The sequence below is a fragment of the Colias croceus genome, chromosome 1, assembly GCF_905220415.1.
Source record: "Colias croceus chromosome 1, ilColCroc2.1".
NCBI classification, from domain to species: domain Eukaryota; kingdom Metazoa; phylum Arthropoda; class Insecta; order Lepidoptera; family Pieridae; genus Colias; species Colias croceus.
Window position 1 is genome coordinate 2611767 of NC_059537.1, and position 22633 is coordinate 2634399.

The following is a 22633-nucleotide window of genomic DNA, read 5'->3' on the forward strand; positions in this document are numbered from 1 at the left end:
CATAGAATAACGGTGTAAATCAATTGGGCTCTGATACAGCCAAATAACGCAAAAGTTTATGGTGTATCTGATCTGAAATTTTTTAAAAGTACGGATATAATTGGCTAACTTACTTTTATAAATTCGGCATCATCAGAGACAAGGAGACACCATAAAGATTTGCACAGACTAAAATCTTAATTGTAGAGAATAGAATTACGACTATCAATAATTGCTGGTATGCTGTCCCGCTTCCTCTACAGGACTTTTAATCGTGCTTTCTTGCTCATTTTGTATAGACTGTGATTACTGATTAGGCCTTGTTACATTTTTAACTGACTACATAAAGATGTGAAGCATTTTGTAGTGACTATAAAAATATTTTAGTGTTTTAGAATATTATTAGTGGCTATGAATGTTTATGTAATACCTACCTTGAATATGGAAATCAATAATATCTATCAGTATGTTCTTATTATTCTGAAAGTTATCTTCATTTTGTGTGACGTGATATAATAATATTATAATCTCTAATGTATAACTAACAAGTTCCTAATTATTTTTCCTTTACTTTTTTGTAAACGACTATGAAAGTTTCAATTGGGCATTTTTTAATGATTTATATTAAATTGAAAATTTTAAGTGGAATTTGATCGCTTTCGATATGTATCATGTTCTCATTGAAAGGTGAAATCTTTAAATTTGTTTTGTTTAACATATGGATAAAAAATTAATGAGGTGTATATTTCGTTATAATGCCATGCTCTCACATAAATTGGCTAAACTTTAATCAGATCTACATTATTTATCCATATGTAATTTTATTTTGTAAATATTTTTGTTGATTTTCGTTAATGGTTTGCTCTACACCCTGTAGTCTTTTTTAAATTGATTTCGAACAAGCTAATTTTCTGTAGATTTCTTCTTTCTTAACAAAAGAGAGCTCACGGAAAATTGGCTTGGTGATTTACAATTTTGGTTCGGAAATCTCGGATTATACATTTTATCACAATAAACTAGGGATTGCAATCCGGCGTCATTTTCAGTCCGGCCGGATACGACCGGATTCCCATCAATCCGGCCGGATCCGACCGGATTGATTAAAGCCTGTCCCAGACAGACGCGGCCTGCGGTGGCGATCTGCTGTTGCCTTCTTGCTTGACCGTGATAACAATATACTGCCGCGGCCGCGGTGGCGGTCATTCTAACCTACAGCGGCACATTAGCTCTCGAGTCTCACCTGCAAGTGGACGTTAGAAATGGCCAATCGTACGAAGTTTATTGCCCATATTTTGATTTAAATTCTGTTGTTTTTTTAGTATTTATTTATTTATTTATTTGGTCAACCAACATTTATTTACAATGATTCTTTAATATAATTATTATATAACATATAGTTAAGAGTAGTAAGTCTTTATGTGATGTATCATACAAAACTGGGTAATTTTGCACTGTTTGAATAAACAACTCAGTGTTTATAGGCATAATTTCACGCGGTACACGCGGCCTGTTGCAAAAATTTACAACTGATCGCGTAATGACCGCCTCATGTCCGCGCGCTCATTCACACAGAAGCGGTGGCGGACAGGGCGGGGCTTGCGGCCGCGGTAAGCCGCGCTGTGACCGCGTCCAGGCCGCGTCTGTCTATGTCGTTCCTAGAACTTTCAAGTCATCCAACTGACCGCCACCGCCACCGCCACCGCAGGCCGCGTCTGTCTGGGACACGCTTAAATCAAGATGATTTTCGCTTTTTATAAAAAATAAGTGAGTTAATCAAGTGTCACTGCACTTATATGTAGGTAGTTTATAAAAAATAAATCACAAATATATAAAATTGACTTTATTAACCGAATTAAAAAAAAAGGAGGAGGTTATCAATTCGGCCGGTATGTTTTTTTTTATGTATGTACACCGATTACTCCGAGGTTTCTGAACCGATTTACGTGATTCTTTTTTGTTCGATGCGGGATGGTGTCGAATTGGTCCCATAAAAATTTTATTCGGATAGGCACAGTAGTTTTTATTTTATGAGCATTTTTGTCTGTATTTGTAAATGTTGCAAGTGCAAGTTTGAAGTCGGTTGTTTTTAATGCAGTTGCGGATTACCGGATCCGTTTTTCCGGATTGCAATCCCTACAATAAACACATACCTAACTACAAATTTGTAATTCTTTTACGATGTACTACTACTACTACTACTTCTAATATAACTAATTTTACACAACTGCATGTACCTCTTTGAAGTATTTACTTATATTATGTTTTAGAATAAATTTATATTGTTTTTTTTTTTTGTTAAAAAATTATGTTATGTTCATCATGCGGTTTTTAGGTATTTAAATAATGCAATACAATATTGCAACTTTGTTAAAATGTAAATTATTAAAACAATTCCTTTTTACATACTATTATGTATTTTGCTTTTTTGTGATGACTGTGAGATTTAGGCATGGTCTGTGCCAAATGTTGCTCAAGTCTGAGCGTAGCGTTAACTAACTAAATAAATAAATCATATCATAACCCAAAGATTGTTTTATTAACCCTTTTGTTTCAATCAAATATGTGTTTTTTGTCAATGAGTTACAGCCATAAAAAATTGTTTTCTTAGTTTCCTACACCACAACTCATAAACGGCTGAATTATTTTTTTTTAGTTAGATTTGTCTCCGCTTGGAATACGTTAATCTAAGGTTAATCTATATATATGTATATAAATGAAACCTGTTTTCCTTAATCACGCGTGAACGGGTGGATCGATTTCGATACCTCTTTTTTATTATATTCCTTGAAGTAGGAGGATGGTTCTTCTGTAGAGAAAACGTAAATATGTATCACGGGCGAAGCCGGGGCGGACCCCTAGTAATTTTATAAAATTAGGAAACTTTGAAAAAAAAAATCTACTGATGTGGTGCCAGAGGGCGAGTAGCTAGTTAATTTTCATAACCATGTGTAAGCAGTGCAGAAATTAAGAGTTTGCTTTAGATCGAAAACTAAAAAGTGAGGTCGTTTCTATATTTACATTATTCATTTATTTTCATTCGTGTTCAAACGAATACGCAAACGGCAAAAAGTTTATGATGACATTTGCATAATATATATAAATTTTCTCTGTACATGAACCGTTGTGGAACATTAATTGTGGAAAACACAGTGGAAAATGTGGTGGAAATGTTTGGGCAGGCTAAAAATATTTTCCATGGTAAATTATCTGTTAATGTGACATGAGGTAATGTCCATATATTACTTGCTCTGTGGTCCATACTATGTCATTTGTCATACCTGTACATAGTTACTATACTCTTTGATACCTGTCACCTGATGGCTGATGTTGACATTTCCATTTATTTTGAGAAAATAGCGGATTTTAGAAAGAATTCGATTATAGCAAAATAAAATAAATTTAATCAATTTTATAAAATAAAATATATCCGTACTTTACAATTATTATATAGTGTTATAATTTATATAAGGTACGTGTGTAATTTAGTTGTATTTTCATCTACAGTATAATGTAAACAAGCTGAGTCCTTTGACCTCTAAGTTTGTGCAATACTTTCAGATTTAGTTTTTATCGCAGAGCAAGTGTTTTTATCTTGACGTGCTTTCAAAGCGAACCTTTTTTGAATTTACAACAAGAGCTTTGTCTACAACAATAGATTCAGTAAGAGCCTAATAGATTAAGGTTAAGCAAGAGGAAATAAATTTTATATTACCTATGTCATTTTATTCACATAATATAAAGTATGCAATAAATTTTAAGCAAAAGCTTCCCCAAATAATACAACAATACAAGGAATTTGATATTTTAAACGTTATATGATATTCCAGGAAATAAATACAAGATGAAACTTATAAAGCCAATATGGAAAATAGGTAGGAGAAGTGTCAGCACCTGGTCTCCATTAGCCACAGCCTTCAATACAAGACCAGTACATAGACCTATATTTGACTCATTGAGAGAGAGAACTGTGAGTGCCTTTATAAACCGTTTGAAACTACTTTTCATTAAAATTATTTATACTGCTTCTATTAGTACTAAAATTTTATTTAAATTTGAAGGTCAAAGTAAAGATAAAGTTTAACGCAAAGGTTGTTTATGTTGTAAAAACTCCAAACCTCATAAAATGGGAGGAGGTTCCAAGTCGTTGATTTTATTCCATTAAAATTAAATCCACTTACCTAAACCACTAACAGTCATTCATTTTCAATGATTGGAGGTACAAATTGTATTAAAATATTTTAAAATTATGTATTTCTTTAAATATAAAAAAACAAACTATAAACATTACAAAAAAAAAAATACCAACCGAATTGATAACCTAAGTACTCCTTTTTTTTTGAAGTCGGTTAAAAATAAAAACCATATACATCTAACACGTAAATATTTTAGGGTCTCTTCAGCAAACCAGAGCTTACAAGTTTCGAGGGTTTCTACACACTCAAAGAGCAAGCTATAGCAGCCACAGACAGGCTAATAGAAGAAGCAACAACAAACCCCACACGGCCCATGGTGGAGATATTCGATGAGCTCTCCGACACACTGTGTAAAGTGGCAGATCTAGCTGAGTTTATCAGGATAGCGCACCCACAACCACACTTTGCGAGTGCGGCTGAAGATGCCTGTATCAGTGTTAGTGGTGTAGTGGAAAAGTAAGTTAATATTTTCTGATGATACAAATGCGCGTAAAAAAGTGTAGCAAATAAATGTTTGAGTGTTTAAAGATGTTGAAAAAGAGGATTAATGTACGATGGTGATTTGGGGCTTTAGTTAAAATCGCAAAAGAAATATTCTTAAAAAAGTAATAAAATAAAAAAGGCAATTCGCAATGGCTCCTGAACTACAGCTCAAATATTTACTCAGTCATCTAGCTTTCTTGTAAACATAAATTATTATATTTTGTTGTTGCTTTAATCTTCAAAATTAACATTGAAATAAACGCTAAATTTGTTCATTACTCCCCAGATTAAACACACACAAAGGATTATATGAAGCATTAAGAGACTCAGTTAAAAGAGGTACTTCAGGGGACAAGCACTTAGCGGAACTGTTTCTATTTGACTTTGAACAGAGCGGCATACAGTTAGAGGAGAATGCTCGGCGTGAGGTTGTTGCGTTGAATGATCTGATATTACAGACGGGACAGCAGTTCATGGCTGGTGCAGCGAAGCCTAGACGAGTGCCGAGATCGGTTGTGCCACAGAATGTTAGGCAATTGTTAGTAATTTGTTTTATATAATTTATATCTGCATTTTACATGATTTTTTATTACGATCAACATACTTGCTTACTTCTATATGAATGTTATTTCCATTCAAATGGTGTTTTCGTATTGGTATAATCGTGTTAGAACTCAAATTCAAAGCATTAACAAATACACCTCAAAATCATATTCTCAAATATCAAAAATATTTATACAGAGACAGAGAACACGAAAGTCGGGCAATTACCTGACTTTCGTGTTCCTACTCTGAAACACGCATGACTTATGTATTGCTTTAAAATATCTGAGCATATGTGTCAAAATTCTATTCTTTTTTACATTTTTAACAAACTATCTCCACAGTTTCACAACAGAGGGCGAAGACGTGATAGTGAGCGGCGTGTACGCGGAGTGCGGGGAAGCGGCTGCGAGAGAAGCGGCCTACAGATTATACCTCGCTCCAGATATAAGACAGGAACAGTTGCTAAGCGCTACACTACGGGCGAGGCATCGGCTCGCCCAGCTGTGCGGTTTTGATAGTTATGCTGATAGGTGAGATTTTGAGGGTAGTTGTTGAAAAAATGTAAAAATGTTTGTTTTAATTTTTTTGAAATTTTATTTAGTGGTGAATATTTGCTTTTTCGTGGAATATGGAGCGCTAAGCGTATCAAATTTTTGGTGTCTAGAAAATTATGTAAGCAGCAATGCAGCAAGTGTTTTGTGCGTAATTTTTGGTAATAAAAATAATGAATCAAAAGTGGGATGAAATTTAATTTATCCTTTAAAACGCTAATCCTGGGCATTTTAGTTGATATCTTTGTTATATTTCAGAGCTATAAAAGCCAGCACAATGGAGAATTCGCCAAATGTACGCGAATTTCTTGATATATTGTCAGATAATCTTCATGATCGGGCTAACGCTGATTTTGAGGCAATGGCGCGAATGAAGCGGCAGGAATCTCCGTATCAGGTAAAAATGTATACCTTGAAACCATGTAATATATTGAAAGTATTGCAATATGTATCTTATTAAGCTTTTATACAACTTATGTAAAGTTTTTCTTAAGTAGAAAGATACAAACTGATTTAATAATGTCTCTTTTTACAAGAAAATTTACATCTTTTTTACAGGAAAAATTAATGTGCTGGGATACGCCATACTTTACTCATAAAGCAAAAACACAGCTACTCAACGTTGCCAATTCAGATTTCAGCCCATATTTCTCACTAGGAGGATGTATGGAAGGTCTGAATATGCTGTGTCAAGAATTATATGGAATTACTTTAAAATCAGAAGAAATGTTGCCAGGTATAATACCTAAGTAGGCTTTTTATTATTCTAAGATTATTAATTGTAAAGTTGTCTTAAAACATTTATTAAAAATATTATTTATAATATCATCTAGGTGAATCTTGGGCACCTGATGTGTACAAATTGGCAGTGGTCCACGAAACAGAAGGTCTCTTGGGGCACATTTACTGTGATTTGTATGAGAGAGCAGGAAAACCACACCAAGATTGCCACTTTACTATTCAAGGAGGAAAATTGTTACCTGATGGAAGTTATCAGGTAGGTCAAGAATTATTATTGTGATTCATGGAATATTTTATATTACTAATTAACATAAAATAAAACATGAAAAATAAGTTGGAATATTGAAGGAATGAGTTGATCATTTTCATAAATCATATAAAGGACATTTTATGATACCTAGTGGCACCCCTGCTGTTATTTATTTAAAATTGCATCAATAAATTGAATGCTAATGCTATTATTGTTAAAGATTTCATTACAATAGTTTTAAAAATTAAAAACTTCATATAAACTATTTTTTACGTACTAAAATGTAAGATATTTCTGTGTCAATAGAATCAAATGCTTGGGTGAATGATCTTTTTTAATTTTGAATTTGTGTAATAGTTAATGTGGCAAGCGCTTGCATGCGCGTGGCGTGTTCAGACGTGGCGTAGTTTAAATGCTTCTTGCATTTAAACTACGCCACGTCTGATATACAATATTTAGAAAAAAAATATTGCGAAAAAAAAACAAATTCTTTTCAGAATCCAATAGTAGTGATAATGCTATCGCTGAGTGGGGGTCACCGCGGCGGGCCGGCGCTGCTGAGCGCGGGCGCGGTGGACAACCTGTTCCACGAGGCGGGCCACGCGCTGCACTCCATGCTGGGCCGCGCGCCGCACCAGCACGTGGCCGGCACGCGCTGCGCCACCGACCTCGCCGAGCTGCCCAGCGTGCTCAGCGAGCACTTCGCCTCCAGCCCGCAGGCGAGTGCCGCTCCGTGCCGGTCCCGCGCCGCACTCCATGCTGGGCCGCGCGCCGCACCAGCACGTGGCCAGCACGCGCTGCGCCACCGACCTCGCCGAGCTGCCCAGCGTGCTCAGCGAGCACTTCGCCTCCAGCCCGCAGGCGAGTGCCGCTCCGTGCCGGTCCCGCGCCGCACTCCATGCTGGGCCGCGCGCCGCACCAGCACGTGGCCGGCACGCGCTGCGCCACCGACCTCGCCGAGCTGCCCAGCGTGCTCAGCGAGCACTTCGCCTCCAGCCCGCAGGCGAGTGCCGCTCCGTGCCGGTCCCGCGCCGCACTCCATGCTGGGCCGCGCGCCGCACCAGCACGTGGCCGGCACGCGCTGCGCCACCGACCTCGCCGAGCTGCCCAGCGTGCTCAGCGAGCACTTCGCCTCCAGCCCGCAGGCGAGAAAATAGCAGCAGATCAAACTAACAAAAAAAAAATCGATCCAAAAATTATCTCCCGCCCAAAGAACTTCATTTTCATACAGAAAATAAATATGCCTGTATTCGCAAACGTCGATTTTATTTAGTTCATAAACACAGACGACTTAAAAAACAAAAACTTTTTTACGATTCGTAAAACACACTGACATCTCACAAAAACCACCTATATAAACAACTATGATGTAATCTGTGCAGGTGGTCCGTCGCTTCGCGCGGCACTTCCAAACGCGCGAGCCGATGCCGGAGCACATGCTGCAGCGGCTCTGCGCCTCCAAGTATTTGTTCGGCGCTAGCGAGATGCAGCTGCAGGTACGTGATAACAGTTTATTTATTTATTGTACTTTAATAGGATAATTTAACTTAGGTAATCGTTTCATGTTTTAGATTATAAGTTTATTTAAGCAGAAAGACAAAGTTATTTTTAAAAAATATTTATGATTGCCTATCTATACAGGAACATCCATAAAAGATTTTCTTTTAGCAAAGTTTACTTATTCTCAATGATTTTCTATACACAACTTGACTCGCAGTCATTAAAAGGTCATCAAGACATGTCAACACCGCTTGGACATGAAACATTTGTGGAAATGAACACCTTATTTCGTCGCAGTAATGTTGAAAGTCTATTGTATCGTTCATTAGTTAACTCTGCCTTGTTAACCTAGGCAGAATTTTGCTGCGGACAATTTTTAGCGTGATTATGAGTTTTGTTGCTTTTTGTGCGTTAATATTATTTCCATATTCAATAATCTAATACAATATTGTACATGATCTTTGCATAATAATAATCTATTTTACCAGGTGTTCTACTCAGTGCTGGACCAGCTGTACCACGGGCCGGCGGGCGCGGAGGGCAGCACCACGGACGCGCTTAAACACGCGCAGCAACATTATTACGGGCTGCCCTATGTTGAGAATACGGTGGGGAACAAATTTGATAAATGTTTTACTAGATTTCTGAAAGAAAGTGCTTTTTTGGTTGAACTTGTGAATGGAATTGATATCGGGTGTTTTCCCTGTGTGTTTTTGTTTCAAAAAGTAACTTCTCAAACTTATGCGCCGTATAAGACTTTAACATTAAAGTAATTGTATGCGACACCATTTAATACAAAAATGAGCAAATTTTGTTTACTTGAGAAAAAGTATATTAAATATTTAGCTGTTTTATATATTCATATTGCACATGTGTTTACAGGCGTGGCAGCACCGCTTCAGTCACTTAATAGGCTACGGCGCGAAGTACTACTCATATTTAATATCGCGCGCACTCGCGTGGAGCGTGTGGCGACAGAACTTCGAGGCACGTCCGCTCAGCCGCGCGGCCGGCGACCGACTGCGGACCGCGGTGCTGCGGCACGGCGGCGCGGTGGAGCCGCAGGTAGGGTAGTTGGAGTTTTCGGTTATATTGTTTTTGTGTATTCATGTACAATTACTAACTAGAATCACGCACAATATCTTCGCAATCAAAACTCTGCTTATGCCTCTATTGGGCAGAGTTTTCTACAATAGACTTTGTACAACCAAGCGCGTACAAAGTGCATCTAGGCGCTGAGCTTGCATTCAATATAACCCAAATTATTTGCAATGTTTTATATTTTATAATTATATCAAATCATATCAATGCGATAAATTCTTTAATTCTGCGCATAATCTTATCCTTGTATTAAATATTAACATCTATTCACAATTCTTAGATACACAAGTTTAATATAAATAACTATTATTTCTAGATCCTACTCCGAGATTACCTGGGCATGGAAATCACCCCTCGAGCGATGGCTTCCGCTCTAATAGACGAGCTTGACTACCACAAGGATCATTTGGACACTTTACTTAAAACCCTAGAGAAATAAATTGTTTGAATGATATGTAGGAAGTTAGGAACTGTTTAGAAAATAGTATGATGAGAAACGCAATTAATTTTAACATTGTAGATAATAAGAAATATGGCAATACCGTTTTGGTGATTGGACAATATTCTCTTTCAAAAAGAAACATCAATGTTTATAGTTTGGATTTTACTCGGAAATTGTAATTGGAAAAAATAAAATACCAATCAAGATTGGGTCAAACTATAATGATATGCATTTATTGTGCTTTTGTCGAGTGTACCTTTGGGAGGATATTTCTATGCTTGCCATAACTAAGCAATAATTAAAAGATTGATCTAACTAAAGACTATTTCGTTTCTATTAATTTTATTTAATTAGTGTTGCTCAATTGACCGCCTCCTTGGAACTGTGGTTGACGCGTGAGCGTAGAACCGAGGGGTCCTGGGTTCGATACCCGGTGGAGACGAAGAAAAAAAAAATGTCTCGGTCTGGCAGGACACAGAAGGCTGATCACCTACTTGTCCCTAAAGAAAAATCGATCAGTGAAACAGATGTACAGTAGTCCAAAATTAATAATGCACATGCAGATCTTCGCTAATTATCGTATTTCCAGAAACACCCGAATCACCCCGAATCATTGAATCGTAAGTGACCTAAACAATGCACTTGCATCTTGCACCTTGTTTGTAAGAAATAGGAGTCAATTCAGAGTCATACATAATCGAAAACAATTCGGGCGGTAAGTGACGGTAGCCTGTCAGTCAAAAATTCAAAAATCCGTCAGTCCAAAGAGTATAGTAATATAGAGCGTCAGTCGCCTTTATATATTGGTGGAGACCGCACGTATTATCTCTGTATAGAATTATATAGAGCTGCTGTTACATACCCTTCTTAGTTTTGTTTCGAAGTTGAATTTTCCGATAAAATGATTATTTACACAGGTAGGCAGATAGCAGGGGAAAAGTGAAAGTTTATAAGAGCATAATGAAAGTTCTGATAAGTCTACGATATCAGAAATAGATATTATCCCTGATTCTGTAAATCCTTGTAAACCAGTGTTTTAAAATATTTTTTTTTTAATATAAACATTGTCTTATTTTAACCTTCCATACATCCATCACTAGGCCAGCTTCAGTAAAGCACTTTTAAGTATAGTTTTTTCCAAGTAAATAAATACAACAAATATACAGGTTGTCCCAAAAAGTAGTGATGAACGAAAGCTGGGAGGTAGAGGACCTAGAGGGCTATCCGAATCACCCCCATGTATATTATGCGATTTTTCGTATTTTCGGAGTTATGAAGTTTTATTTCAATTTTTCACCTATCGCCGAGTACGATGATAACACGATGATGACAACTTTTTACGGTGATGTCGCAATTGCAATGAGCAACAGCAGGGTTATTTTAAAAATTTCAGGTAATATTAAACACCTATTTATTGGTTTTAATGATCATCCTGTGAATTCAATTTTTGCACTTACCACATTTAGATTTTTATTTTTCGATTGACGCCTTCTGAATAATAAAATGAAATTTTCAGGGTAGCTACCTGATAGATAGAGCAAGTTTTTAAAAGCCAAACGGAAAACATTTTTTATGTGATTTTATTTTTTTACGGGGGGCCCTTGAAGTAGAAAACATACTGGGTAATTTTATCTTTCTTGGCATTTAATTCATTTTTTTTATTCCATACGAAGATCTAACGATAGTAAATGTTACCATACTGAATCGGCCTATCTTTCAGCTTAGCACAAAAAAAAATCAAGCATCTTCCGCAATAATTGACGTCACCATGAGTGAAAATATCATCGAACCCGGCGATAGGTGAAAAATTTAAATAAAACTTCATAACTCCGAAAATACGAAAAATCGCATAACATACATGGGGGTGATTCGGATAGCCCTCTAGGTCCTCTACCTCCCAGCTTTCGTTCATCACTACTTTTTGGGACATCCTGTATATTTGCAATGGTGTGGCTTATCCTCGCTATTAACTTACATTTAATTATCGAAACAAATTTCGTTACTTATCTCTTTTAACATTAAATCACAATAAAACTCATAATTATAATAAACTATACATGAAGAAAATACATTTAACCACTCTATATACATATCGTCTTCGGAAGCTCGGGGAATATGACAGTTGCCGAACAGTCACGAATTTTTCTATGCGCATTATTAGCTTGGGAGAATTGTATGCATAATGCATCTGCTCCTTACCCCACTACGGGGACATGGGACTTCACTTTTTAGTGTTGCTCAATCAAAAGTGCATTGCATTGTCTTCCATTGATGGAAAAGTATAAATGAATTCGAGCTAATTTTAAATTGCTGCTTAATTTTCTGACTCGAAATACTGGTTAAGCTTCTTAAGAGTGGAATCGAATAATAATTAATGATTTGTAGTATAATTCATTTTAACAATAAATACCTACCTTACATATCTTAGCTTCCACCTCATATTTATTTGTATATTTAGATCTTTTAACAATTCTGATAGTATTATATAGAATCATTTGTGAGTTATTTTTAAGATGTTGAAATAAAACAAACTCGGAAAATTATAAATAGTTTTATTTATCCCTCTTCTATAAACGATGTAATTATTAGATGAAATAGTAAGATGAGCCCAAGATATAACTTATAAGCGACAGCCGTTTATCGACAACTATCATATTTGTAATGGGAGACAGTATATCTTATATTATCCAAAGTGAATCGTACTTTAGAATAGAAAGTAACCAAGCAATATTTATTGCACACGAAAAAAACAGCAATTTAGTCCGTTAAATGTTTATTGAGACGAATCATTGGTCTATCTTAGCGGTACATCTACTGAGGGTAGTTGGCAACAGAGCAGAGCGGTGCAGAGACTACGCGACGTAGTTGTACTGGTTGGGGTTGTCCTTGTCGCGCTCCATGTAGTCTCTGTCGATCAGTGACTCTATGCGCTTCTTCAGGTCCGCCGGCTGCAAATAATTGTGATGAATTATTATTTATTAGTTACTTTTTGTACCATGTAGAAAGAAACTGTAAAGAAAATTAATGAACTTGCTATTAAAAATTATGATTTCTCCAATATTTTGAAATGAAAAAAAAAAAATCTTAAACGAGAGTAAAAATAACTAAATGCTCCGAAATAATTATTTTAACATCAATTTCCATCCTCAAAAGAAATGCCAAAATCACTAAGTTTGGCCCAGGTCTTATTTATCATTATACTAGATTTTTGCCCGCGGCTTCGCCCGCTTTGTCTTAAACCTAATCAATAAAAAATCGCATCATAATCCGTTGCGTAGTTTTAAAGATTTAAGCATACATAGGGACAGAGAAAGTGATATTGTTTTATACTCCCGTTTTCATCCATATTGGGGGAGAAAAAATTGATCATTTCAAGGAGGAAGAAAGTAAATAACTTTAGTGCACGTTACCTTGACGGGAAACTTGAGCTGGTTGTACAGCTCGGAGATGAGCAGGTTGTGCGAGAGAGCCTTGCGCATCTTCATCACGCGCACGATCGCCGCGTCGATCTGATACTGACGGTCCTGGAATACGCGCTCCTCTGTGGCCTTCTGCTCTTCGCTCTGCAAATTAAATGATGAATATCTATTATTAAAGTTCTTTAGGCGCGTTCAGGTTAAATTTCAAGGTCGCGTCATGGAAATACCGTCACGTCATGGAGTTAAGCGACGAATTTGGTATCTTTGAAACTTTACAAGTTTCACTTCTGACACGTGTGCTCGGCACACTCGCTTTTTTTCGGTAAAAATTAATACACTCATTGATGGCTATCGAAAAGATGATCTAGCGCTGGTCGCTATCAGTGGCGGTACGTTCATACAAGCCGAAAAGCCCGGCTTGCCTAAGGAATTCACTACGAGACAGGAAAATACCCAAATTCACTTTTGAATATTCGCGCGCAACGAGCAATTCAAAATTTGCTCAGAATTCAATGAAAACTCACCAACGAACAATGTCGAATTCGAGTCAAACTTTTTAATTTCATCCTTCTTGCTATCTAAATAAAGTCGTACTTTGTATAAACAGTGCGGTGTCCTTCTTGAGTGACATATAGTTATCTCGCTTGCACTCGTGGGCTTTTACCGGGCTTTGCGCTTATCTCTTCTAACGTATGAAATTTCGTTGAAGTAGCTACATACCTATCTATAGAATTCTATAGCAATTTATATGGCCAACAAAGCCGGGCTTTAACAGTGTGAAGATAGTTACGATTGCGCGTCGCGCGAACGAACGTCGTGAATATTATTGTTAGTATGGTTTAGCGCGTGATTATACCGGTGTAATTTAGGTTAAGTTTTTCGAATTTTGTGATAAAATAAGTGTCGCGACACAGATTGTATTGTAAATTGTGATGGTTTGCTTTGTGCTCAGCGGGGAAGGTAAAATCATTAAACTTTACTGTAAAACAACGATTAATTTCTTCATCAAAACCAACTCCCGATTTGTGCAGTAAATAACATAAACCAAATTTTAATTGTAATGTTTACGAATTAATCGATTTCATGAATGAGAATTGGTTAGAAGAAGCCTTCTGATGAAACTTGCACATATTTTGGTATTAACGATTCTTGCTAGTTGTTCTTCCACGGAGCGTGCTTTCTCAGCGTTAAATCGAATTCATAGGTAGGTAGGTACGTATTTAAGAAATACACAAGGCCAAGAACGCCTTTCTGAATTAACAATGACTGTCATTGAGAAAGAGCTGTTAATTGAATTAAAACAATCACCTAAGTAGGTACCTACTTCTATTCTGATGTTATAAAATATTTCCTTCAGAAAGATCGGCGTTTTGAATTAGAATATAAATGATCTGTACAATTTTATAATATAATGTCATACAGTTTTATATAATTTATAGATATAGATTTTAATATGATTGTAATGGTAAACGTTTGACTCAACTGTTTGCGGGCGCGCGTGAAGAAGAATTGATTCGGTATGTTCACATTTTTTATAAGTTTTATAACGAACATAGGTACCTACTTAGTAACACAGTGTATACCTAATTCAAGAAAAGGGTACCCAGCAAACACTTCGAAAAATTTGGGCTTGCCCAGTCCTTACACCCTAGGCACGCCACTGGTCGCTATTGATGCCAGATAGAAAATTTAATTTTGGATGTATTGCCATATGTTAATAGATATTTTCCATATAACTACATAATTTTTTAGTTTAAATAGTGAACGTGACGCAATTTTAACCGTAAAAAAGATATTGACGTTGTTCCTAACAGTTCAGGTACAGCAGTATTTGTATGTTACGGTTCGTTGCTGGAAATTTTTTTGTGCGTGTTTGCTATAACAGCTGTTCTAGTCTTTGTTGTGTGTGCGTACCGTCTCCTTCATCGGTATCTGGTTGATCTTGATGCAGAACAGCACAAGTGCGTGTGTATACAAGTGTGTGAGTATACAAGTGCGTGTGTATACAAGTGTGTGAGTATACAAGTGCGTGTGTATACAAGTGTATGAGTATACAAGTGCATGTGTATACGAGTGTGTTTGTATACAAGTGTGTGAGTATACAAGTGTGTGAGTATACAAGTGTATGAGTATACAAGTGTATGAGTATACAAGTGCATGTGTGCGTAAAAACAAGGGCGCGTGTGTGTGCGCGCACGTACCGTCTCCTTCATCTGTATCTGGTTGATCTTGATGCGGAACAGCTTGTTGGCGAAGTCCCCGTTGAACGTGAACGTGTCGTTGTCCTGCACCTCGCGGCCGCGCGGCGTCTTGCCGAGCACGCGGGCCTTACCGCACGCTAGCGATTGGAGGGTACGACGGAGTTCACCTTCCTGTAGCATACAGATATATATAAATAAAATTCAATTGATTTACTGCACACTAGATTTCCGTCCGAAGCTTCGCCCGCGTTTTCAAAGGAAAACCCGCATAGTTCCCGTTCCCGTGGGATTTCCGGGATAAAACCTATCCTATGTGTTAATCCAAGTTACCCTCTATACGTGTGCTAAATTTTATTGTAATCGGTTCAGTAGTATTTGCGTGAAAGAGTAACAAACACACACAGTGACACATCCTCACAAACTTTCGCATTTATAATATTAGTAGGATTTTAAGCACTAACTTTGTTATGGAACAAAAAAGAGAGATTGTATAGATTAATTAAATTCTGACGAAATAAATTAAAGCAGAAATATTCGCGAGATAAAATTAAGTGGTAGCAGGAACTCTTAAAATGTATTTTATCCTACTTCATATGGGAAAATCGTTTTACAAGTATGGTTGTATTGTGCGGCATAACAACACATACAAATTGACATATTTTTTATTTCTCTATAGGATATTAAATAATGCACTTTACATACCTCAATATTAGTAGTTGCCTTAATGTCTTCAAACGAGAGATTGTTGCCATCATTAAATAGGAGTAGAACTAGCGCTTGAAACAGTGATACTTGTAATTCTTTGTTACCCTGTAACATAAAAATTTTACATATTAGTGTTATGACAAATAAGATAATATTCCTGAACCAAAGAAATATATATTCGAAAAATTAAAATTACCAAAGATTTGCAAAAAATAATGTAATATGTAGTTCATTTTGTGTGGTTACGTTAAATTTTTTGTTGCTTGCTTTAAGAAAAAGTGCCTTGGCTGAATCGAACACTCGGCTGGAGTTTTCAAACTCAAACATTCATTTATTCAATTAGGCTACTATTAAGTAGCACTTTCGAATCGTCGTTACATAAGTATTTTAACATTTACCACCGATTTACATAACATTTGCCATTTATAACATTCGATTATTATTGTTTCTGTTTTAGCCGTAAGATTGCAGTGCTGGGCTGTTTGTTGTATTGTTATATTGTGGAGGAAACAGTAGCTCGGTAAAACTTGGCTCGGTGGTCCCGCAGTACACTACACACTGTACACACCTGCAGGAAGTGCGCCCTCAGCACGCAGTGGCCGAGCGTGGGCTGCCACTGCAGCTTGCGGCCCGAGTGCTTGGCGAGGTAGAACTTGGCTCGGTGGTCCCGCAGTACACTACACACTGTACACACCTGCAGGAAGTGCGCCCTCAGCACGCAGTGGCCGAGCGTGGGCTGCCACTGCAGCTTGCGGCCCGAGTGCTTGGCGAGGTAGAACTTGGCTCGGTGGTCCCGCAGTACACTACACACTGTACACACCTGCAGGAAGTGCGCCCTCAGCACGCAGTGGCCGAGCGTGGGCTGCCACTGCAGCTTGCGGCCCGAGTGCTTGGCGAGGTAGAACTTGGCGAAGTGGTCCTGTTGGCGCGTGAGCTCGGGCGGCAGGCGCACGTCCACGGGCGGGTATGTGGGCCAGAAGCCCATCGTCAGGATGTACACCGAAAGCTCCAGCCCCGAACTCTCCGAGCTGGCGGCCAGGTGCTGCACACAAACAACTTTCAATAAACACACATGATATGACTTTGTTATGACTTTATGTAACCTTATGAAGTTTCAATTGTACTAGGATTGTAATCAAGTATACAGTTTTTGTAAAAAAAATATAAGGGAGGGCTATTTCATGATGTAAACATTCGATATTTACATATTATTTAAAAAAGAACAGAAAAAGGATATGATTAAATGAGATTCAAATTTCACTTTCAAAAATATTAACTAATTAATTCTGATAACACGATTAATAAGAACATATTTTTTAGATAAAAAACATCATCCAGTGCAAAAACAAGAAAAAAAAAATCAGAATTCCACATACAAATACAATTCCAATCACCAAAACATACCTGTTTATATGTCACATTGATATCCTTCGACAGTTCCATATCCTTGAACATTCCCTCCAACTTGCACGTGAAACCACCCCCGCACTCCTGCTTCAACTTGCTCAGCATAGACTTCTCGGCATCAACGGACGCTGACTTGCCAACCAACAGCCGTTTCGCTAGGTCCTTCTTGTAGAATGCTTCGAATACATCCTTGCCGTGTATGAATCGGAAGAGGACCATAATTTTATCGAGCAACCTCTCCAGTTCTTCCTCTGTCGCTTCCTTGTTGCCAGCCCGCAGTTTGAGATCGACGAATTTCGCTGAATATTGTCATGTTATTTTAATTATGGTATACATATAAATAAAACACTATTTATGGCAAAATTTTTATAGAATTGTAAAGTAATCACCTGAATCAAAAGGAAATGCTCTTTAATCGGTTTTATATGATAGTTTTTTTAGAAACATTAATCCTAAAAATAATTGAGACGTAACTCCAGGAGTTATTATGTAAACATCCACAATAATAGCAATAAGCTCCAATAAAGTTTTACCTTCTTTTCAAAATAGATTCAAAACTTCCGGTATATCATTTTAAGTGCGAATTGATTAAATAACACAATCCTAAACAATTATTATGAAATCTCACCAATAAGCTCAGCCGGTTTATTCTGCCGTTGGTTGATGAAGAACTCGAACGCCTCTCGCATGGAGTAGAGGAACTTATCGTTCCGCTGGAAGCAGCTGTTCACAATGTTGTCGAGCTGCTCCTTGAAGTCGAGCAGCTCGGCGACCATCGTCTTATCCCGCTCCGGCTCTATTACTATTGTTCTACCTTTTTTCTGCAATTATTTTTTGCACATTTATTATTTAATAATACATATGAGTGATGGGTATTATTGGATATTTACTTAACAGAATACAGTAGAATGCTTTTATTATGACTCCGGTTATATTGACCAACCGCTTATCATGACGTATTAGGCAGCGAAGTTTGTTTTTCATTTAAATTCTTTATAAAAAGTCGGATAAAATGACTTCATTTATAGTGACATGCCGTTTATTGTGACCAATTTTTAATAAATTGTCCGGTTATAGTGACCGATTTGATGTATTTATTTACAACACCGAAACTCCCTTTTTAGATTCAACACAACTAAAACAATTCTATACAAAAACAATTTTTGTCACTCACTTTAATATACGCATTAAAGTGATTACATAATTCGTTGAGCCCGTCTTTGACTCGACTGAATAGATTATATAAAGTAGTCAGGTCGGCGAGCCGCGGCCCATCCATGAGGGACTCCAGGCCCTTGCTCAGTATTCCCGTTAGGTGCTCGCTTAGCAACTGTTTCTCTACTGTGTGGATTAACTGCCATCTGGAAGAAAAACAAGTTTATAGAATACTAGCGGCTTCGCCCGTGGTACATATTTCGCAATATAAGGTAACCTATGTTCTTTCTCAGGGTCTAAAGATTGTCTGTGCTAAATTTAATCAAAATCGGTCCAGTAGTTTATGAGCCTATCATTACAATCGAACAAACAAATAAAGTTTTCCTCTTTATAATATTACTAGATTTCCGCCCGCGGCTTCGCCCGCGTTTGCAAAGGAAAACCCGCATAGTTCCCGTTCCCGTGGGATTTCCGGGATAAAAACTATCCTATGTGTTAATCCAAGTTACCCTCTATATCTGTGCTAAATTGTATAATAGAAGAAACAGATAATATACTTTAACAATGACAATGAGAACATGTTCACACATCAAATTTACAAAAATGATGAAAAGTTTATTCCAATAATGATGATGAAGGATATTTAATTCATTGTTAAGCCATGTAACATATTTCAACAATGACAATGGTGATGAAACAAATTTCAATAACTTCAAACATGATAAATAATATGTTTCAATAACGATGATGATTATTAATTTATGCCAAATAGTCATATAACATTTCAACTATGATGATGAGTGATGAAACATGTTTCAAAGTTTCAAGATGTCAAAAAAGATGATAATTATTTCAACAATGACATCACTAAGTAGTTTTTAAGTACATTTGTTAATTTTTCATTTTGTCTACTTGCTTTTAAAGAGTTTTTATTTATTATTTTTTTACTAACTTAGTGCACACATCCAAATAATGTAACAGGCGCTCATTCTCCTCTCGCAGTCGCTTCTCGACATGCGCAAGGTACTGAGGCACAGCCAGCTCGCGCATCAGGCGTTGGCCTTCCGCTGCGTACAACCGTTCTGTGGCTTGCAGGAACCTGTGGGGTGGAGTGTATTGTATAGTTCACTGTCTATCAATTATTATTAAAAAGCAAATATGAGACATTTGGCTAAATTGAGCAGAATCATATTTAAAAATAAATATTGTGTCTGAGATTCAATTTCATATTATGAATTGTTGTATAATTTTGTCAAATTGATTAAATGTCTTTCGGATAGAAATTTTTAGTTAAGAGGAAATAAATCAATAAATTATTTTAAATTATACATTTGTTTTTTATTTAAACACCTGTCCTTTGAACTCGTAATATTATGATATTTTTTATCAAAATAAGATTAAAAATACAAACCATGTCAACTTCAACATACTTATGTTCAAAAGCATCCTGATATATCTGCAAGTCAGAGAGCATTCTCAACAGACTCTTGAGCAATGAGATATCCACGGCATCCCCGCCTCGCTCCCTTTCAATTAGCAGCAGTAAACCATCCACTGTTCTTGTTTGTATCAACGTATTCATTGCAATGTGGTGACGGAACAAATCTAAACCCATGTCCCTGCGAATATAAGAATTTATTAATTTGTATAGAAAATGTTTTATTGCTTAACAATTTGTTAAATGCATCTTGAAAAACGTGTAATATGATTAATCAGACTTTTGTCAGTTGTATAGAAACAATAACCAAAATACTTTCACAAAATTAATACACAATGAAGTTAGTAAAAATGATATAGCTTTTTATAAAAAAAAAACCCATAAAGAAATGACTCTTATAAATAAAGAAAAATAATATTATTTTGCTTTTAACTGCATAGAAATTAAGAATTGACCTGCAATGTCATGCTAATAAAATTCTGTTTGTTCAGTTAAGTTTTTAAACAAAAACTATATATCTTAGATGCATCAAAGAGGAACATAACGATTCAACATTTTGTAAAATATCTCAAAACGAAATTGACATAGAAACGTAAAAAATAAACAACAATATAATTATTAATTTCAGTCTTAGTAGTAGCATGTACTCTTCTCACCATATAGAGTGTATACTAGGATTTTGAAGCACATAAGTGCGGTCCAGGTATAAGAATATGCTCCTAATCATGATCATCTGCCGACAGTGCGCCCGCCAACAGTCGTCCATGCGTTTGAGGAAGACCTGTCTGTCCATACTCTCGGAGAGGAACTGCTCTATATTAGACTTAACATGGGCTTCTACTAGGTTTGTCAAGTTTACGTATAGTTGTGAAGCCATCTGGAAATTTTATCATATGTAATTCACTTTAAAAATAAGGTTTTTCATTAGATTTATTTTGATTGAAGGCCATTTCACCTTTAGAATTAAGGCTGATTTTTCAATCCTTGGTTAAAACGTGTTCGTTGAATAATGTATTAAACTACTATTTCAAAAATGCACTCTAATTACCTGTATTTGATAGTTTACAAATGACATTTTAATATTGTTGTGTAATACTTTATTGAGCCAATAAGTTTAACCAAGAATTGAAAAATCGGCCCTTAATAGTATTATTAACTTTGTTTTCTGAGCATGTATATTATAGTGTTTAATTTTTTGTTATTGGGTGGGTACAAAGAAGATGTATTGATATTCTAATATGGACTGCAAGTGAGCGTAATCAGAACGAAAATGATTAGTTGTTAGAATGAAGAATTTAAAAATTAAATATAAATGCCAATCATAATTTATTTTGATGCCATGATTTAATATTTAAGTTTTTTAGCATTCTAATGCTTTGACGTGAGGATTTTTCTTTATCTTGTTTTAATTTTTTTTAATAATTGAAAATATGTATCGGTAGAGACCACATTTTGAGGTTATTTCAAATAAAAATAAAACACATTGTGTGTGCCAGCAATAATTACTACACTAAGGGCTGATTTTTCAATCCTTGGTTAATACTTATTCGTCTAATAATGTATTAAACTACCATTTCAAAAATGTATTATTTGCCCGTCTTTGACAGTTTACCGGTGACATTTTAATATTATCATGTAATACTTTATTGGGTGGGTAAGTTTTATCCATGGATTGAAAAATCAGAACTAATAGCAATATAATACTATAGTGAATATAAATCTTCATTGTGTCTGTACTATTCGGAGCACTTCCAATATAATTTAATTGATAATTGAAAATAAATAAAGGGTCATTCAAATTTTGATATGCAGCCAAGAATGAGACACAGCTGGCAGCAAGGTTCACCTCGTTGAATTACCAACTTCTGTTTACCTTATGACTGCACATATTTTCAACTGCCTGGTAAAGTTCTTCCAGGGAATAGGCTATAGCTTTCGAGGTCTGGATCGCGATCACAGCCTCTCGTAATTTGCTCCATGTTGTTTCTTGATAATTTTCTGGAAGATTCGGTTTACCTGCAACACACACGCATTCATTACCAGATGTCACGAAGGAAGGTTATGATATGACGGCCCGTTGGTAACAAGCATAAACATACTTTTAAAGTTCTTTATTACTAGCTTCTTTGCCGTCGCACCAGGCTTATTCATGGACGACGACGCTAGTTTAATTGTTCCATTTGAGTTTGGATTCAACATGGAGAAATTCGATTTCTTTTCACTTGCACTCATATCGTCAAATTTTGCTTTTTTAGTACACTGCTCGCTATTTGTGTGAGAACGTTTTCTACACTGATTTCCACCCTCCTCGACCAAAACTTGCGTTTTAGCTAAGCCCGACATAAGAAAGCATGATATGGCCGCAGCCACAACATTAAATAATGCGATTAACTCTATTTAACTACAAAATACAAATAAAAATAGACGCAGTCAACTAGTTAGTCGATATTCATTACGACAACCACTCGGCACTCAGATATAACACAGAGTTATAATATTGTACTCTGTGACAACCACCATTA

General features: G+C 36.4%; 2 protein-coding genes across 3 annotated transcripts; one reads left to right on the top strand and one right to left on the bottom strand.

The window, feature by feature from the left end:
• The first annotated feature begins 3308 nt into the window (after positions 1 to 3308).
• Positions 3309 to 9800, top strand: LOC123694816 (mitochondrial intermediate peptidase). The gene is made up of 13 exons (XM_045640398.1): positions 3309 to 3448; positions 3807 to 3946; positions 4369 to 4628; positions 4942 to 5193; positions 5543 to 5731; positions 6011 to 6149; positions 6311 to 6488; positions 6586 to 6749; positions 7241 to 7462; positions 8126 to 8239; positions 8732 to 8851; positions 9126 to 9308; positions 9661 to 9800. The coding sequence occupies exons 2-13, from the start codon at positions 3821 to 3823 to the stop codon at positions 9781 to 9783; spliced, it is 2070 nt and encodes a 689-aa protein (XP_045496354.1). The 5' UTR covers positions 3309 to 3448; positions 3807 to 3820; the 3' UTR covers positions 9784 to 9800.
• Positions 9801 to 12321: 2521 nt separating this feature from the next.
• Positions 12322 to 22608, bottom strand: LOC123694823 (cullin-4A). 2 transcript variants are annotated; one of them, XM_045640419.1, is made up of 14 exons: positions 22211 to 22607; positions 21985 to 22127; positions 20768 to 20988; positions 20104 to 20292; positions 19626 to 19772; positions 18693 to 18879; positions 18147 to 18339; positions 17516 to 17817; positions 16948 to 17153; positions 16680 to 16821; positions 16109 to 16216; positions 15407 to 15577; positions 13197 to 13349; positions 12322 to 12734 (listed from the first exon to the last, which is right to left on the bottom strand). In XM_045640419.1, exons 1-14 carry the CDS (start codon positions 22452 to 22454, stop codon positions 12639 to 12641), a joined length of 2502 nt encoding a protein of 833 aa, XP_045496375.1. In that variant the 5' UTR covers positions 22455 to 22607; the 3' UTR covers positions 12322 to 12638. The 2 variants fall into 2 exon arrangements, with proteins under 2 accessions (XP_045496375.1, XP_045496367.1); XM_045640411.1 differs by having other exon boundaries at positions 16680 to 17153; positions 22211 to 22608.
• Between the last annotated feature and the right edge of the window lie 25 nt (positions 22609 to 22633).

Excerpts from the sequence above, each read along its gene's own strand:
- LOC123694816 (XM_045640398.1), top strand. The coding sequence starts at position 3,821 with ATGAAACTTATAAAGCCAATATGGAAAATAGGTAGGAGAAGTGTCAGC. Across the intron at positions 3,947-4,368 it reads ACTCATTGAGAGAGAGAACT|GGTCTCTTCAGCAAACCAGA; the intron begins GTGAGTGCCTTT and ends TAAATATTTTAG. Across the intron at positions 9,309-9,660 it reads GCGGCGCGGTGGAGCCGCAG|ATCCTACTCCGAGATTACCT; the intron begins GTAGGGTAGTTG and ends TATTATTTCTAG.
- LOC123694823 (XM_045640411.1), bottom strand. The coding sequence starts at position 22,454 with ATGTCGGGCTTAGCTAAAACGCAAGTTTTGGTCGAGGAGGGTGGAAAT. Across the intron at positions 18,880-19,625 it reads TATTTGGATGTGTGCACTAA|ATGGCAGTTAATCCACACAG; the intron begins GTTAGTAAAAAA and ends TTTTTCTTCCAG. Across the intron at positions 12,735-13,196 it reads AGCTCAAGTTTCCCGTCAAG|CCGGCGGACCTGAAGAAGCG; the intron begins GTAACGTGCACT and ends AATTATTTGCAG.